We start from the raw sequence: 19526 nt of genomic DNA, 5'->3' as shown, positions 1-19526 counted from the left end.
ACCTTGCATCAATCAGCCTCCCCCTGCTGGAACCAGAGTTGATCAAAACCCTCTCTTCCATGCACTTGGAGGAACGCCCCATAGGAGAGCACTGTCATTCACACTATTTAGTGTACACGAGGTATCTTTCTGCCTGTTGGGCAACAGACTGCATCTCCATGAGCTGGGCCCAGCCTGCAGTTGCCATGGATACTCTGGGTGCTGACACTAGGAGGACTGAGTAGGCACTGCTTGTTTAAGACACAAATCATAACAAAGGATTAGAGGCACAAAGTAGCCCCGCTGGTTTCTATGAGATACACCTCGTCCTCATCACACAGGCACTATAATTAGCTGTGTGTGTGCGCGTGTGTGGGTGTATGCTTGTGTGAAGGTGGAGATCAGGGTGTTTATTCTGTAAATTCTCAAAGCATTTTACTTTGTAAAATAGGTAGTTCACCTCATCCACTAGCAATATGCACTTACCTATGCAACAGATGGTTGATTGTGGCTGTTGCTCTAGTGCTATAGATGTCTGGGATTGACCTGTATGTGTTTGTGCTTCCCAGAATGAGTTCAAGCCCAAGAACATCAAAAAGAAGAAGAAGGTGAGTATTATCATGTCTGTGGATGAAAACAGAAGGTAAGGGGGGGGGGGGGTCTCAACGATAGCCACATGCCCCAATCCGTCTCCTATGTGGGTTTTTTTCCCGGATAATCTTTGAAGAGGGTTTGTATGAACACTATCTGTTGGTGGTAATTGTGTGTCGGGATTGGATGGGGATGTTTTGGTGTCTACAGGGATGTCAACAACAGCGACAGCACTTGACTGTATCGTGCTGCCAGGGGGCTAGCATGTGGCACATCTTTAGGCTGTGTTACATAGGACTGACACACACACAGTGATACGGCTGCTTCTTGCCAACAGGAAACTGTGATATGATAATGACATGTATTGAGGTCAGCTGGCCCCGTTCCTTACAAGAAGGAGCAGGATGATTCCCACAGCAGTGCCTACTCACCGACCAAAATCTGGGAGGGGCCTACAATACTGTAATTCAACCAAATGACTATCAACTCACTGTAACTTATTGCAGGTCTATTTATAGAGGAACTTATTCAGTTGTTTAGTGATAACATTTTTTATAAGACATTGGCCTATAACACAGAGTTTGGAAGCAGATGTTCAGCAAGGACTCTACTATAGACTTCTAGTGTAACAAAGATGGTTCTGTGCATAGTTAAAAGCTAGACGTATTGAGTTTCAGTGGGTTTTAGAATGGCTTTACTTTTCCGCAGTGCAAACGTCAGTGTTCCACTAGGCCTTGTGGTTTCCTGTGTCCTGATTCTGGCATTAGACATAATAATCCTCATAGGATTGTAGCCTACATGTCCAGCTCACAGATCACTGCACCTGTACATAGCCCATCTATAATTTAGCCCAAACAACTACCACTTCCCCTATTGTATTTATTTATTTTGCTCCTTTGCACCCCATTATTTCTATTTCTACTTTGCACTTTCTTCCACTGCAAATCTACCATTCCAGTGTTTTACTTGCTATATTGTATGTACCTCGCCACCATAGCCTTTTTTTGCCTTTATCTCCCTTATCTCACCTCATGTGCTCACATTGTATATAGACTTATTTTTCTACTGTATTATTGACTGTAAGTTTGTTTTACTCCATGTGTAACTCTGTGTTGTTGTATGTGTCAAACTGCTTTGCTTTATCTTGGCCAGGTCACAATTGTAAATGAGAACTTGTTCTCAACTTGCCTACCTGGTTAAATAAAGGTGAAATAAATAAAATAAATGTCCATTATTCAATCTCAATTCCACATGATATAGAATTAAATGGAACTGTGGATTGATTATGTCACAATCAATAGAAGAGTCTTTGGTTACTATGGCGTTGTTAACCTAGATGAACTATTAGCTATGCAGTCATGATTATGACTCAATATGTCAGAACACTGAGCAATACCACTGCTGTTCTGTGGTTCCGTCATTCAGCCACAAGACAGAAAGTTGCCTGAAGGCTGTGGATCATTGTATTGTTGACCCAGACGGAGTGCACTTCACAAGGATTGTCTTTTTCTGAGAAAGCTAACCATGGATAACTCTCCTGAAGGTAAGCACTGACTGGACTGATGTAAGGTTGAAAAATACTGGTAACTTTTCCAAAACTACCAATGGAGGGAGATTTTGACTTCATTTGTACAGTCCAATAGTCATGGTGTGCTGAATCTGTCGTTTCTGAACCAAGGCATTGTCCTCTAATCTTCCTCGCGTTCTTTGTTTAGTGAACCAGGAGCAGGGAGACATACCAATGATCCCATTGGTCCATGAGCCCATGTCAGGGTAAGGGTTTTCTACATAACACAATGTAACATCTGCACAGAGGTGCAGTCCTAATGAAATGTAACATCTGCACAGAGGTGCAATCCTAATGAAATGTAACATCTGCACAGAGGTGCAGTCCTAATGAAATGTAACATCTGCACAGAGGTGCAGTCCTAATGAAATGTAACATCTGCACAGAGGTGCAATCCTAATGAAATGTAACATCTGCACAGAGGTGCAGTCCTAATGAAATGTAACATCTGCACAGAGGTGCAGTCCTAATGAAATGTAACATCTGCACAGAGGTGCAGTCCTAATGAAATGTAACATCTGCACAGAGGTGCAGTCCTAATGAAATGTAACATCTGCACAGAGGTGCAGTCCTAATGAAATGTAACATCTGTACAGAGGTGCAATCCTAATGAAATGTAACATCTGCACAGAGGTGCAGTCCTAATGAAATGTAACATCTGCACAGAGGTGCAGTCCTAATGAAATGTAACATCTGTACAGAGGTGCAATCCTAATGAAATGTAACATCTGTACAGAAGTGCAGTCCTAATGAAATGTAACATCTGTACAGAGGTGCAGTCCTAATGAAATGTAACATCTGCACAGAGGTGCAGTCCTAATGAAATGTAACATCTGTACAGAGGTGCAGTCCTAATGAAATGTAACATCTGCACAGAGGTGCAGTCCTAATGAAATGTAACATCTGTACAGAGGTGCAGTCCTAATGAAATGTAACATCTGCACAGAGGTGCAATCCTAATGAAATGTAACATCTGCACAGAGGTGCAATCCTAATGAAATGTAACATCTGCACAGAGGTGCAATCCTAATGAAATGTAACATCTGCACAGAGGTGCAATCCTAATGAAATGTAACATCTGCACAGAGGTGCATCCTAATGAAATGTAACATCTGCACAGAGGTGCAGTCCTAATGAAATGTAACATCTGCACAGAGGTGCAATCCTAATGAAATGTAACATCTGCACAGAGGTGCAGTCCTAATGAAATGTAACATCTGCACAGAGGTGCAATCCTAATGAAATGTAACATCTGCACAGAGGTGCAGTCCTAATGAAATGTAACATCTGCACAGAGGTGCAGTCCTAATGAAATGTAACATCTGCACAGAGGTGCAGTCCTAATGAAATGTAACATCTGCACAGAGGTGCAGTCCTAATGAAATGTAACATCTGCACAGAGGTGCATCCTAATGAAATGGGAATTGGGTGAGAAAGAATCTGAAAGATGGTCCAATGGACATGGTGAAGTCTCTTTATCTTAAAGTCATCTTTAACTTCCTGATGACCGCTAGGGATGAGACGCAGAGAACCCAGAACCAGGTGAACAACTTGCAGCAGTCAATGAACCACATGCATGAGCAGCTGAATTCCATGCAGAGGCAGTTTATTGAGTTGCAGAGTGCCCTCTCTCAGGTAGTAGATTCGTCTCAGCAAGAGTAGAATGAGTCATGTGTAATCATGATGTTATGAAGATTGATGATGATGCCTGGGATTGTGATGATGTTGATGATGATGACTGGAATGGTAATGGTAATTATGTCTTTGTAACTCCTATATTCCACCTGTACTGGATAGCTCCTTGATGACAACATGCCTGTGGCACCTGAAGCGGAGGGGATCCAACCGAAAAACATCACCCCTGCACAGTGGGACGGAATCCTCCCGATAGGAATCATCCAGAGGGAGGATCCCAACAAGAACCAATCATTCCAACAAGGCATCATCCCTATAAAAAACAATGGAATGGAACAGATGGAATGGCATGGATCACCTCCACCTCCCATCATCCCCATGGTGGGATCCTGGGATGCTGGAGTGAATGCTCCACGTTGTGGAAATTTCTATGCCAGGAGAAAGGGTAATAAGAAAAGCCTTATCTTATGAGTGTGTTGTCTAAGTGTCTACTTTATACAGATTTAACTCAATTAATTCATTTGCCTGTAGTCTGGTTGTGTTTGGGTTGTAACAAAGTATCATTGCAAGTTACACTGTCAGCTGGTGATTGTTCTGTACGGTGACAAGCAGAGTGGCTTGATTTCTCCCACTCGTCACAGATATCCGGAGTAGATATGTGGCGGATCCTGCTTTAATGACCATCACCAAGCCAGAACACTCCGAGGCCAATCCTCAGAGCCAGGCTGGCAGTTGGCCGGTGGCTAAACCTCAGCGCCCAGCACCCCCAGTACAGAAAAGACCAAACAGTGGAGGCTGGCTCAGGTGGTTCTTCGGTGAAAAGGAAGAAGTTCCTCAGATGACAAGGATACCAGATGACAAGCCTAATTCTGTAAGGAACCTGTTATGTATATTGTATATAGAGACACTCTAGTGGATTCATCTATTTCTCAGTGTCTTGATTCACATTGTCTTTATTATCTTCTTCCTTAGATTGTCTGGGACCAAAACCTGCACAGATGGGTTGATGCCAGTCCCATGCCCAAGACTGAAGTATTCACTTTAATTCACGTCATTAAAGCAGTGGATGACCATTGTATTTCAACTGTAAGAACGTTACTAATACATTTGCAAATGTGTTGATATGTTTTCCAGAACAAGCCTGTTCCACCTCCTCCCCCGATGGGGATGTATCTGGGGAACTCTAGTCTCCCCAAAGGAGTGAATCCTTACTCCATGAAAGCAGGTGAATAGTGCTTTAGACTACACGAGGTTTAACTCCAAGACTGTGCCAGCCATTGATAGCCCTCTCTGATGATCTCCTGCTAACACCTTTCCTTCTAACAGCAGATCAAGGAAGCCTAGGGGGCAGGTATCCCAAGCTATTGTACCCTGGTGGGATCACCACAACGCCTCCATACCAGGGGCCTGGATCGCTCCCTGCCCAGCATGCAACACTCATGGCACCGATGACTGTGCCATTCGATGTTGACAGGCAGAAACTTGGCCCAGGCACTCTACCCTTTTGAGGTTCGACACTGAACAATCCTTCCGCTACGGTTCATTTAATTAGCTTTAATTGACAGCAACGCCTGGCTGAAGTTGCAGTGATGTTTACGCTATTTTTTTTTTGTCTCACAGGTCGTTTTCCAGGAGGGATCATTTGATATTTCAGCATTTAAAAAAAAAAAAAAAAAAAAAAGATTTCAGCATAGAAAAGTTATTAAAAGACTCTCTGTATGTTCACGTAGCTTTGATATGTTTTCTGGCATCCTTTACAAGCCCATCGCTTGTGCATTTCTCTATGTTACATACTTTACAGATGGGTGTATTATTTATACATATATTTTCAAAATATATTAAAGGAATTGATCTATTTCATAAACATAATATCAAATGTAAATAAAGTGCATTTTAAATTTAACACCATATATTTCAATATATTACTTTACTGCAGGCCTGGCGTTGTGGGTGGGCCTTAGGGAGCCATGCTCGCCCTACCGCACCTCCTAGCCCGTCCAAATAAAATGCATGGTTGAATGAAACTTTGCATGACTAATATTTTTGTTGTTGTTGCTATAACACTAATGTATGATATTTGGCCATTTAAAGTTTTAATTACTGCAAAACATTTTTTCTTGTTAAAATAAATATGGCTCAAGAAATTCTGACTGACAGGGATTTAGACCTATCATAAATGCATCATGAAGCTCATTTCTCTTTTTGATGAGTGAAATGAATAGTGGGTGGAGCATTATGTAAACAGCCTTGTGATCGTTCGGAATGTCATGTTCAAGAGTAGGCTACCTTAACTTGTTTTCTTCATCGTGGTCAAAATGGATATTAGAAATTTGTTTGCTAAAAATAGTGCCTCATCTGCTGCAACAAGTAGTCTTAAAACATCTGGCCACAACACAGCAATGATATGGAATAATTTACTCTTTATTGATATGACATGGACATTCTCAACGGATTCCTTCGTATAGAGTGCATTCGGAAAGTATTCAGACCCATTGACTTTTTCCCAAAAAAATTTACGTTACAGGCTTTTTCCAGTTTATTCCCCCCCATCAATCTACACACAATACCCCATAATGACAAAGCAAAAACAGGTTTTTCGAAATTTTGGCAAATTTATATTTTAAAAAATATCACATTTACATAAGTATTCAGACCCTTTACTCTGTACTTTGTTGAAGCAACTTTGGCAGAAAGTCCGGTCTCTGGCCACTGTTCTTGGGGACCTTTAATGCTGCAGAAATGTTTTGGTACCCTTCCCCAGATCTGTGCCTTGACACAATCATGTCTCGGAGATCTACGGACAATTCCTTCGACCTCACGGCTTGGTTTTTGCTCTGACATTCACTGTCAACTGTGGGACCTTATATAGACAGGTATGTGCCTTCCCAAATCATGTCCAATCAATTGAATTTACCACAGGTCGACTCCAAGTTGTAGAAATATCTCAAGGTCGATATTTCAGTTTTTTATTTTTAATACATTTAAAAAGCCTGCTTTTGCTTTGTCATTATGGGGTATTGTGTATAGATTGATGGGGGAAACAAATGTATTTAATACATTTTAGAATAAGACTGTAACGTAACAAAATGTGGAAAAAGTCAAGGTGTCTGAATACTTTCCGGATGCTCTGTATGTTGAAATAAGGTGATCTTTGTATTTAAAGAAGTTTTTTGTGTTATTATTATTGTAGATTTTTGTGTTATTATTGTTGTAGTTTGGAAGCAATGAATTTGATCGTATAAGCTTATTTGATAAGAATTTGTTAAACTATAATTTTACACAAGCGGTGGTGATCTGTTCAAAATAACCATAATGTGACTACTTAACGAATGGTCTTGAGCGCACAAGTTGGTTAAGAAAATGTACCGAAAAATGTGTTATAGCCTATAATTTAACAGAGTGATTATTGTAATTGTATTGTTATATTCCATTTTGGATGCCTCCCAATCTACTTAATTACTGTCATGAATTCATCTTTCCTTGCTCTGCAAATGCGATCAAAGATTTGCATTAGCCTATCATAAAGGTGATTTAAGCAGCTGCGATGAGTGTTAGTAAAAGCATTTGAATTTAATTTAGATTTCAGTGTGGTTCCTATGTCGTGTAGGTACTAGGCCATGCATGATACAAATATACGGAACTGTCCATTGTGCTGAAGTTAGAGATCAATGTACCGGTAATGCCGAAGCCGATGTGCAGCAAGCCACGTCAACACGTGGAACGTGGACATGGGTAGGCTTATGCATGTTGTGCATTTTATTACAGGTTTGAAATGCTCTATAACAATGGGAATTCCAACCCATTGTATAAATTGAAGTTTTACATCTCAATAAAGTAAGCTGTTGGCACTTGGCACATCCCTGAAAATAATACGCGCCCCCACCTTGGAAATCAAATGCCCGTCCAAATGATTCATTCTGGGTCCGGGCCTGCTTTACCGTATGGGTGTGATGAGTAAACTGGGACCTGAAGGCTCAGTGGGATAACAGCCTTGAATTGTGCAAATCCGGTTCGAATCCTGCTGCTTCACACTGCTCCTCTAAGCAATAGATGTTTATTTTCTAAGTTCTCCGGTTTGTAGGACTGTAATTGGTTGGTAACTGATGTTATTGCAGACCTAACGGCGTTGTTCCACTGAGATCCCAGGAAACCAATCTTACTTTCTCCAGAATGGGTCTTACCTTATTCAGTTTATCCGTGTGGTTCATTCGATTGCACTGTGAGCTTTCACGGAAAGGCCCCTATAGCCGTTTGCTGGCATCGACAGCATGAGATGGGTTATTGATGTCATATTGACTGCCAGGTCTATACCATCATGGCTTTCACAAGATCACCTGTTATTGACACCCACAGCAAAGTGAAGAAACACACATTCGTAAGATCCAATTCAAATTTGAAGCCCAAAGAAAAGAAACAGGTGAACAATTCTCTGAAAGACTGCCGCAAACAAGCTAAAATCAATGGTTGCATTGCCAGTGTTTTTTCAAAGAATGGAGAAAGCAGGATTTTTGTTGATAAGACACTTAGCCCTAGAGATGAGAGGGAAAGTGTCCTAGTAGTGTTCACTGACAAAATAGGATCTATCTCGGGAGGAATAGCATTAACTGCTCTTGAGTGTGAGGATACAGTGGTGAGGATGATTGCTTTTGTGTCTCAGGGTTGGAGATTTATCTTATCTATCACACGATGTTGCTCGAAATCATAAACAACTTCAACTCAGAGATGTTTGGCTCCCAAATAACACCTGCCTGTGTTAGGGTGGTCATTAGGTCAGACAGACAGACAGACAGACAGACAGACCTTAGACCTTATCGTCTGAGGACCAACAAGGATCGCCCAGCCACACAATAATACACACAGGCACAAACGACCTGAGACCACAGCAGGAAAGGGTGGGCACAGCAGGAAAGGGAGTGATTGAAAAAGCTTCTTCTACCTTCCCCAACGCACAAGTGGTTATCTCCACCCTGCTACCACAAAAATACTTCCACCCTGCTACCATAAAACGGGTAAACGTAAGTACTTCCAGTGACTAGTGCCTATAAACCGAATGTTTACCTGGCCCACCACTCCACCCTGGACTTGAATAGCCTTTACGACCAGGCCCCTAAAACCCTCACAAACTTTTACAGATGAGCAATTGAGAGCATCCTGTCAGGCTGTATCACCGCCAGGTATGGCAACTGCACCGCCCGCAACCAGAGGGCTCTCCATAGGAAAGTGTGATCTGCCCAACGCATCACCTGGGACAAACTACCTGCCCTCCAGGACACCTACAGCGCCCGATGTCACAGGAAGGCCAAAAAGATCATCAAGGACATCAACCACCCGAGCCACGGCCTATTCACCCCGCTATCATCCAGAAGGCGAGGTCAGTCCAGGTGGATCAAAGCTGGGACCGAGAGACTGAAAAACAGCTTCTATCTCAAGCCATCAGACTTGGTGTAGTGACTGTTAAATAGCTATCACTAGCCGGCTTCCACCTGGTTACGCAACCCTGCACCTATATACTTAGACTTGGAATCACTGGACACTTTCATAATGGAACACTAGTCAATTTTATAATGTTTACATACTGCTTTACTCATCTCATATGTATATGCTGTATTTCAGGGTCTGAATACTTATGTAAATGTCATATTTCAGTTTTTTCTTAAATAAATTAGCAACAATTTCAAAAACCTGTTTTTGCTTTGTCATTATGGGGTATTGTGTGTGTATTGATTAGGGTAAAAACGGTTTAATCAATTTTAGAATAAGGCTGTAACCTAACAAAATGTGGAAAAAATGGCAAACTGCCTGAATACTTTCCGAAGGCACTGTATATTCCCATACTTTAATGAAGACAGCTCTCCATCCTAGAGGGGAGATCAATTATTTCCAGCTCCAGGGACATGTACTAGTCTGTGGTGACCTAAATGCTAGAACTGGACAAGAACCTGACACCCTCAGCACACAGGGGGACAAACAGCTACCTGGAGGTGACAGCATTCCCTCCCCCATATGCCCCCATAGACACAACTACGACAACATAACCAACAAAAACAGGTCACAACTCCTGCAGCTCTGTCGCAGTACATAGTCAATGGTAGGCTTCGTGGGGACTCCTACGGTAAGTATACTGTACATATAGCTCATCTCTTGGCAGTAGTACTGTAGACTACTTTATCACCGACCTCAACCCAGAGTCACTCGGAGCATTGACAGTCAGCCTACTGACACCCCTATCAGATCACAGCAAAATCAGAATCTACTTGAACGGAGCAATAATCAACCATGAGACATCGAAGCTGAACAAACTGCATACTACTAAGAAATACTATAGATGGAAGGAGGGTAGTGTAGAAACCTACCAAAAAACTATTGGCCAACAGCAAATCCAATCCCTCCTAGACAAGATGTTTTCCTGCAGTAGTGAAGGTATAAACTTAGGAACAGGAGGAAGCCTGAACAATATATTTGACCTATCAACTAACATTCCAGCAGAAAACCTAAGACAACTAACAACAATGAGAAATTGTTTGATGAAGAACGTAATAACCTAATCAAGAAATTCTTACCAAAATACTGATCAACAGACCACGTTAATACACCCTGCACACCATTCTTGACAAACAAACAAAACAAAATATAAGCAAAGTCTTCTCATGCTTTGTAGATTTCAAAAAAGCTTTTGACTCAATTTAGCATGAGGGTCTACTATACAAATTGATGAAAAGCAGTGTTGGGGAAAGCATATGACATTATAAAGTCAATGTACACAAACAAGTGTGCAGTTAAACTTGGCAATAAACACACACATTTCTTTCCTCAGGGCCGTGGGGTGAGACAGGGATGTAGCTTGAGCCCCACCCTCTTCAATATATCAATGAATTGGTGAGGGCACTAGAACAGTCTGCAGCACCCGGTCTCACCCTACTGGACTCAGAAATCAAATGTCTACTGTTTGCAGATGATCTGGTGCTTCTGTCCTCAACCAAGGAGGGCCTAAAGCAGTACCTAGATCTTTGGCGCAGATTTTGTCAGACTTGGGCCCTGAAACTGAATCTCAGTAAAACAAAAATAATGGTGTTCCAAAAAAGGTCCAGACAACAAATTCAAATTCTATCTAGACACTGTTGCCCTAGAGCACACAAAGAATTACACCTACTTGGTCCTTAACATCAACACAACAAGTCACTTCCACAAGTGAATGACCTTAGAGACAAGGCAAGAAGGGCCTTCTATGCCATCAAAAGGAATATAAAACTCAACATCTAATTAGGATCTGGCAAAAGATACTTAAATCAGTTATCCAACCCATTGCCCTATATGGTTATGAGGTCTGGGGTCCGCTCACCAACCAAAAATGCATAAAATGGGACTAACACCCAATTGAGACTGCATGCAGAATTCTGCAGTTATATCCTCTGTGTACAATGTAAAACACCAAATAATGCATGCAGAGCAGAATTAGGCCGATACCCACTAATTATCAAAATCCAGAAAAGAGACGTTGAATTCTACAGCCACTTAAAAGGAAGCAATGCCCATGCATTCCACCACAAAGCCCTCGCCTAGAGATGAACAGAGAGAAGAGTATTATCAGCCAGCTGGTTCTGGGGCTCTGTTCACAAACACAAACAGACCCCACAGAGCCCCAGGACAGAAACACATTTAGACCCAACCAAATTATGAGAAATCAAAAACAGAACTATTTGGAATGCTATCTGGCGCTAAACAGAGACTACACAGTGGCAGAATACCTGACCACTGTGACTGATCTCAAATGAAGAATGTACAGACTCTGAAGACCTGCAACATTTACCTAGAACTAAAGCTGCAGATAGTGGGTGATTTGAAAAGTCATAGTCAATCGATCAATAATATAATAATTATTTAAGCAAAAATGTTTATCTTTAATTTACAATCTGTAGAAACTATGAGAATAAAAATGTTCAGTACTTTTGTGAAGCATCACAGCACAGCTGAAAAACATATGGCAAATAGAAATCCAAAATGGATGGTGTTCAGAGATAAATGGGAGGGGTTGAATGGAGCTGAAGAGTGGAACTAATAACAACAAGATAACAAATGTAAAACATACGGGGTCTGTAAAATGTATATAGGTTCAGAACTTTTGTGAAAAGTACAGTTACAATATATGGCAAATAGAAATTCTTCTACATCAGAAGTAGAGGAAGGCCAGGACTAAAAACAAACAAAATATAATAACTATTGTAAAATAGATTGTGTCTGTAAAATGTGTATAGTATGTATAAGCTGGAAGTACAAGCCTATGTGTTATTGTTTAATAGTTTACTCCAATTGGGGAAGGGTTTGCAGGGAATAATAAAGGAAGGTATATTCTTTAAAAAAGTGTATATGTATATGTGTATGTGTTTGTAGGTATATATATGTGTATATGTATGAATGTTATATATATGTGTATGTATATATTCCAAAGTTTGGGGTCTAGAACAGCACAAACTGGCTCTAACCAGAATAGAAAGAGGAGTGGGAGGCCCCGGTGCACAACTGAGCAAGAGGACAAGTACATTAGAGTGTCATGTTTGAGAAACAGACGCCTCACAAGTCCTCAACTGGCAGCTTCATTAAATAGTACCCGCAAAACACCAGTCTCAATGTCAACAGTGAAGAGGCGATTACAGGATGCTGGCCTTCTAGGCAGAGTTCCTCTGTCCAGTGTCTGTGTTCTTTTGCCAATCTTAATCTTTTCTTTTTATTGGCCAGTCTGAGATATGGCTTTTTCTTTGCAACTCTGTCTAGAAGGCAAGCATCCCAGAGTCGCCTCTTCACTGTTGACGTTGAGACTGGTGTTTTGCGGATACTATTTAATGAAGCTGCCAGTTGAGGACTTGTGAGGCGTCTGTTCCTCAAACTAGAAACACTCTCAAACACTCTAATGTACTAGTCCTCTTGCTCAGTTGTGCACCGGGGCCTCCCACTCCTCTTTATATTCTGGTTAGAGCCAGTTTGCCCTGTTCTGTGAAGGGAGTAGTACACAGCGTTGTACGAGATCTTCAGTTTCTTGGCAATTTCTTGCATGGAATAGCCTTCATTTCTCAGAACAAGAATAGTTTCAGAAGAAAGTTCTTTGTTTCTGTTCATTTTGAGGCTGTAATCGAACCTACAAATGCTGATGCTCCAGATACTCAACTAGTCTAAAGAAGTCCAGTTTTACTGCTTCTTTAATCAGAACAATAGTTTTCAACTGTGCTAACATAATTGCAAAAGGGTTTTCTAATGATCAATTAGCCTTTTAAAATGATAAACTTGGATTAGCTAACACAATGTGCCATTGGAACACAGGAGTGATGGTTGCTGATAATGGCCCTCTGTACGCATATGTAGATATTCCATAAAAGAAATCAGCTGTTTCCAGCTACAATAGTCATTTACAACATTAAAAATGTCTACACTGTATATCTGATCAATTTGATGTTATTTTAAAGGACAAAAATGTGCTTTTCTTTCAAAAACATGGACATTTCTAAGTGACGCCAAATTTTTGAACGATAGTGTATATTTACAAAATACATATATGGGACATTGGAAATGATGCAGACAATTACATTGATGGAAGCAACAATCTATCCGCAATATTAAAGCTGATCCACCCCGTAAAAAAAATACAAAATAAAATAAAATCAATGAAAATAATGTACAGACTCCGTGAGCATAGCCTTGCTATTGAGAGAGGAAGACAGACCTGGGCAGACCTGGCAGAAGACAGGCTTTGTGCCCACTGCCCACAAAATGAGGTGGAAACTGAGCTACATTTCCTAACCTCCTGACAAATGTATGACCACATTAGAGACACATATTTCCCACAGATCACACAGACCCAGAAAGAATTTGAAAACAATTCAAACATTGATAAACTCCCATACGTGTTAAGTGAAATAACGCAGTGTGGAATCACATCAGCAAGATTTGTGGCCCATTGCCATAAGAAAGGGGAAACCATTGGAGCAGAAACGACATTGTAAATACAACCTATATTTATCTATTTATTTAATTATCCTTTAATTCTTCATCTACTTTTAATTCTTCATCATTGTTACAACACTGTACATAGCCAGTCATAAAACATTTGAAATGTCTATATTATTTTAAAACAGTGTATTCTTCACTGTTTCCCTTGTTTATTTTCCTTTTATTGTCTATTCCAGTTGCCCATGCCAATAAAGCCCATTGAATTGAATTGAATGGGGGGGGGGTCCCCCCCTAGAGATTCCAACCAGCATGCAGAGAGAGAGACAGATCAATGACTGACAGACTAACAGAATGGGAGAGGGACCTAATAGGTCTACTGACATATCTCCCAGACTCAAGACAATACCATAGTAACTGCTTTGAGACATACTGTACAGCCACACACAGCCTTTTCCCTGCAATAAACAAGAGCTTAGTACGAGTCGACCGGATGCCGCCGACTCCTCCCTCCAGAGACCCCCTGACCAGCCAGGCAGGTCCATGTAGGCCCGGAGCCCCAGAACCAGTCGACAATGGGGAGCAAAATACAGTGCAACCATTGAACAAGCATCCCCCAATTATCTCCACCTCTACTGCCTGTATAGCAGGAATTCATTTTAGGAACATTACCTAGCAGCAGCCACGGACTGACAGTCTCTCTCTGTCAGGGCGATACTTCTAAATTGGCTACCTCCCCTCTCCTCCTGAGAATGAAAAGAGATTATTAAAAACATTTATCATAAGAGAGGCTGAGACTGTCGAGAAAAGTCTGGGGATAGGTAGGGGGAGACAGACAGACAGACAGACAGACAGACAGACAGACAGACAGACAGACAGACACAGACAGACAGACAGACAGACAGACAGACAGACAGACAGACAGACAGACAGACAGACAGACAGACAGACAGACAGACAGACAGACTGACAGAGAGTGAGAGGCAGAGAGAGAGAGAGAAATAGAGAGACAGAGCCCCATGTACTGTAGGCCAGGCTTGACTGTCCTACCCAGCAGCAGACAGGCTGGTGGCCCCTCGGGGCCCGTTGGACCGTCTGGGCTGAAGCAGCAGGCAGGGTGTGGGGGCCCAACACCAGGGGGCACGCATGCGCAGGGCCCCCCCCAGCACATCCATCGCTCAAGCCCTACATAACGGATGGACCACTAATGACCACCCAGGAGACTGGTAGAGTCTGGGTTTTACCCAGCAAGAGACTTACAATACAGATACTAGCTAAACCACAATATACTGTATCCACAGAATGAACTAGAATACTATTATACTGTATCTCTATGGCTGTATCAAAGTTGACTTCATAGGGATACACTGTGGGGCTAGGCTGTCGTCCTGATCTCAGATCTCGGCTCTTTGATCCAGGGCATCCTCTGTGATTATGCTGACTGTAGCAGGCATCATTATACGAGCTCCGAGCGAGCATTTTGGGTGGGGTATGTTAATAAACGGCTCCCTAGTTAGGGTGCATGCAAATTGGAGAGCTTGGTACAGGGATGAGTATAATGTGACTCAATTGGCCTGCTGCTCCATTGCAATAAGTAGAGTTCATTGCTGTCTGACTATCTGCCACTCGATAGCCAATCATAATCTTTCACACACACCCCTCTGCTCTCACACACACAGAGGAACAGAGGCGTTATCGACCAAGTTATGTAACGTGCTGAATATTGATGAACATCACAGCTATGGCTCTCTCATTTGAATAGAGTATGCACAGTATATTCAGTATTCCCCTTATACTCACTCATGCCTGTTGATGTAGATTTTGCTTATCCCTCCAAGTTTAAGGATCAGAGTCAGGGTTGGGGTCAATCCAAGAAGTACACTGAAATTCCAATTCCTATTCTCTTCCATGTTTTTCAATGAGGAAAATGTGGAATTGGAATTCACCCCAACCCTGATAAGGGTAGAAACTACAAAGATAGGGATTGACAAGTAGAAAAATAGGGTGACGTTTTTGTGGTGCAAAAGAAGTACAGATCTGTGCAAAAAGTACCGTAAACCTCATTATAATCTGGCAGTGTGATTTAAGGCTACACACCACACCCTAAAAGTAGTTTTTTTCATAATCATATCACAATCAACTCATACCAGTTGAACGTGGACACAAATATAATACTTTTTATATTAAACATTTTCGGGAAATATTGTAATAAATATGAAAATTAGGTTATATTTATTTAAGTATGCACATATTTGCATATCACACAAATACACATTTTGGGACACTGGATGATGTCAGCCTAAATATTTTGATTTAATTTTGTTAAGAGACTCGCAAACCGGACTTACACATAGCCGATCATCTTTCTATCTTTAAAATATTAAAGAAAGGTATGAAAAAATGCATTGAAAAAAGTATAAATAAAATTTCATCGAGAATAAAAATTTGACAGCATGTCAACAATTCCCTATATAAACTGAACAAAAATATAAACGCAACATGTTGGTCAAGTGTTTCATGAGCTGAAATAAAAGATCCCAGAAATGTTCCATACGCACAAAAGCTTATTTCTCAAAAATGTTGTGCACAAATTTGTTTACATTCCTGTTAGTGAGCATTTCTCCTTTGCCAAGATAATCTGCTCACTTGACAGGTGTGGCATATCAAGAAGCTGATATAACAGCATGATCACTACAGAGGTGCACCTTGTGCTGTAGCATGTGGACATACATTTAATGTTTATTTCTCTACCATAAGCCGCCTCCAACGTCGTTTTAGAGAATTTGGCAGTACGTCCAACCGGCCTCACAACCGCAGAACACATGTAACCATGCCAGCCCAGGACCACCACGTCCAGCTTCTTCAGTCTGAGACCAGCCACCCGGACAGCTGATGAAACTGTGGGTTTGCACAACTGAAGAATTTCTGCACAAACTGTCAGAAACTGTTGCAAGGAAGCTCGTCGTCCTCACCAGGGTCTTGACCTGACTGAGTTCAGCGTGGTAACCGACTTCAGTAGGCAAATGCTCACCTTCAATGGCCACTGGCACCCTGGAGAAGTGTGCTCTTCATGGATGAATCCCGGTTTCAACTGTAACGGGCAGATGGCAGATGTGTGGGCGAGCGGTTTGCTGATGTCAACGCTGTGATCAGAGTGCCCGTGGTGGCGATGGAGTTATGGTATGGGCAGGCGTAAGCTATGGACAATGGAAACAATTGCGTTTTATTGATGGCAATTTGAATGCACTGTTATCGTTACGAGAGTCTGAGGCCCATTGTCGTGCCATTCATCCGCCGCCACCACACCATGTTTCAGCATTATAAGGCTGAAAATGTCCTAGTTCTTCCATTGCCTACATACTCACCAAACATGTCACCCATTGAGCATGTTTGGGATGCTCTGGATCGATGTGTACGACAGCGTCAGCGCCTCCTCATAACGCCCTCATAATGCCCCTTGTAGAAGAAAAGTTTAAAATTAAATCAAGCTGCCAGATTACAATAAGGTTTACAGTATTGTTTGCACAGATCTGTGCTTTTTGTACTGCGAAAATATAGGCCACAGTAGCCTGTAGCTTGTATGCCATACAAGTGACTGTTTACTTGATTATTATCCATTAGTGTCTCCCTCTCTCACATTGCGTCCCATTATTCTCTCTCTCCCCATCAATTGCCATGTGTTTCTATCTGTGACCAATGCCCTGCTGGAGCCACTGACCTGGAAAAGGCATAACAAGTCTCATTGGCTCCAATGCTATCTATAGATGGTCTAATTAAGGACTTTGACTGTGCTCTCAGAGCAGGGCCTGTTGAACTGCTTGATACTTCCTATGAACATATTAAACTTAGATATTCCAAGGTTGCTTGGCTTGCTGCTTTTGTGGGATATAATTAGAGGGAACTGTATTTTTGCAGTTTTCCTGTTATGCTAGTTTGAGCCTTTTTATAGGGTGGATTTTGGGGTAGTAACTAACACAGCTCTCAGTTTAGCCTGGCTGTTACAGGGGGGATGGGGGTTATAGTATGTGGGCCACACATTTAGGCTACAGTGATCATTTTGTAAGATTGGCATGAACGGGCAATGTGGCACCCCTCACAGGGGGTCCTAGTTTAATATCTGAGTTAGGGTGGTCCTGAAACAGATTGGCATGGTAGGGGGCCACTCGTTTGTCCTGGGGTGTTAACGAACCAGACTGGTCCTAGGTCAATCTGACTGGCAGAACAGGACAGAATTGGACCTGAACACTTTAAAATGAGTGATGTGCACTGAACAATGGTCCAGCCATTAATGCTGATTGAGACAGTGAGGGAGTGCTGCAACACTTACCAAAATGATCTAGTTAGTAGCTACCATGCAGAGAAGCTCCATGCTGACTGACAGGACAGGGATAGCCTCCCCAGTATCCCTGCTCTCTCAGGGGGCTGGGCTGGGCAAGCTATCCCCAGGCTCCACCACCTCTGGCTCCTGCCCTGGATTCATGCATTTCTGGTTGGAGGAATCTGATGTTTCAGCCCCCACTTCCAGCAGGTCTTTCCCATGCAGCCTGACATCCAGCCCCAGCCCTAGCAGAATCAGCAGCAGCAGTGAGGCCTACGCCAGCCTAGACAGCTGGAGCTCCGGGGAGGCCTGCCTGCTCCGCAGCTCCATCAGGAAGCACAGCCAGGAGGCCTTCCAGGCCAGACTCAACAGCTCCAGCTCAGCCAGGGGGCCTCACAGCAGAACTCGTCCACACGGAGTCCAGGGAGGGCCATGCAGCCTCGTGGAGCTGCATGAGGAGGCAGAACAGACAGCATGGGGAGGGGGAGCCTGGTGGGGGAGAGGGAGGGGGAGGAGGGCTGGTTCCGTGCAGAGCCTGACCTCCAGTAGCCAGAACACCACAACAGCCACCAGCAGCAGCAGCAACAGCGGCAATGCGATCAACACGTCAGTGCATTATTGTTGGCTGGAGAAAAAGATCGAAGCCAAACTCAAGTTCTCAAACTTCCTGGACGACGTCAGTGGCAGAGTGCTCGTCCCAGGCAGCCTGGAGGCCTTCCAGAAACTGCCGCCTCCCCCTCCTCCCCAGAGATCCAGCTCCCTCAGCCCCAGAACCTGCCCCAGCACCACCACAGGGTCAGGAGACGACGTGATCCAAGTGGAGTGCCGGTGGAGGAGCAGTCTGCCCTGCTCAGCGGCACTGCAGCGGGGCAGGATGCAGGAGGAGCAGGGTCCCATAGAAATGCCTGTGGGGAAAGCTTACCTGGAGACGGACATTGACAGCGTCCGGAGGGAGGATGAGCTGAAGGACATTAAGATGAAGAAGGAGAACACATTGTCAACTCTGGAGAGGGAGAGGAAAATGGGTGTGGTAGGAACAGCAGGTCCTCCAGAATTGCGGCAGAAATCTTTGGGAAGAATAAGGAGTCCAAGTCCAGTTTTGTGGGATGAGGGACTGGTGATGAGATACCCCTACCGATCCTTCTCTCTACCCAGAGGGATCAACATGGTGAGTGACAAATCGTTTTGTTTCTTAATCTTACATTGGTGTGGTGTGACATTTTTTTATACCTATCATTTTTTCCCTTCTGAGCATGATCAATACATTACTGTGATTGCGCAATAGTGCGTAGAATAATTTGTGCCATTACCAAAAGCCAATAAACTCATTTTCAAAAAGCCTGATGAACAATAATTTTGGATTATCTTCAACTAAATAATGTCTAAAACAGATAAACGTCTAGTATTTCAAATTACATGCACTGGCAAAGTTATGTGTATACTGACAAAAGTTAACAAAATTGCAACTAATTTGACAGATTACTTGGGTCGGGAAAAATT

At 42.6% G+C, this 19526-nt stretch overlaps 1 protein-coding gene across 1 annotated transcript; it reads left to right on the top strand.

Moving 5' to 3' along the window:
• The first annotated feature begins 1956 nt into the window (after positions 1–1956).
• LOC115175222 (uncharacterized) lies at positions 1957–5436 on the top strand. The gene is made up of 9 exons (XM_029734467.1): positions 1957–2113; positions 2286–2343; positions 3652–3772; positions 3935–4217; positions 4414–4643; positions 4745–4804; positions 4907–4997; positions 5099–5281; positions 5393–5436. Exons 1-8 carry the CDS (start codon positions 2095–2097, stop codon positions 5278–5280), a joined length of 1044 nt encoding a protein of 347 aa, XP_029590327.1. The 5' UTR covers positions 1957–2094; the 3' UTR covers position 5281; positions 5393–5436.
• Positions 5437–19526: the final 14090 nt, after the last annotated feature.

Source organism: Salmo trutta, chromosome 35 (assembly GCF_901001165.1).
Source record: "Salmo trutta chromosome 35, fSalTru1.1, whole genome shotgun sequence".
Classification (NCBI taxonomy): Eukaryota; Metazoa; Chordata; class Actinopteri; order Salmoniformes; family Salmonidae; genus Salmo; species Salmo trutta.
Note: the sequence above shows the minus strand (reverse complement) of the source record. Positions and strands in the feature narration are given on the sequence as shown.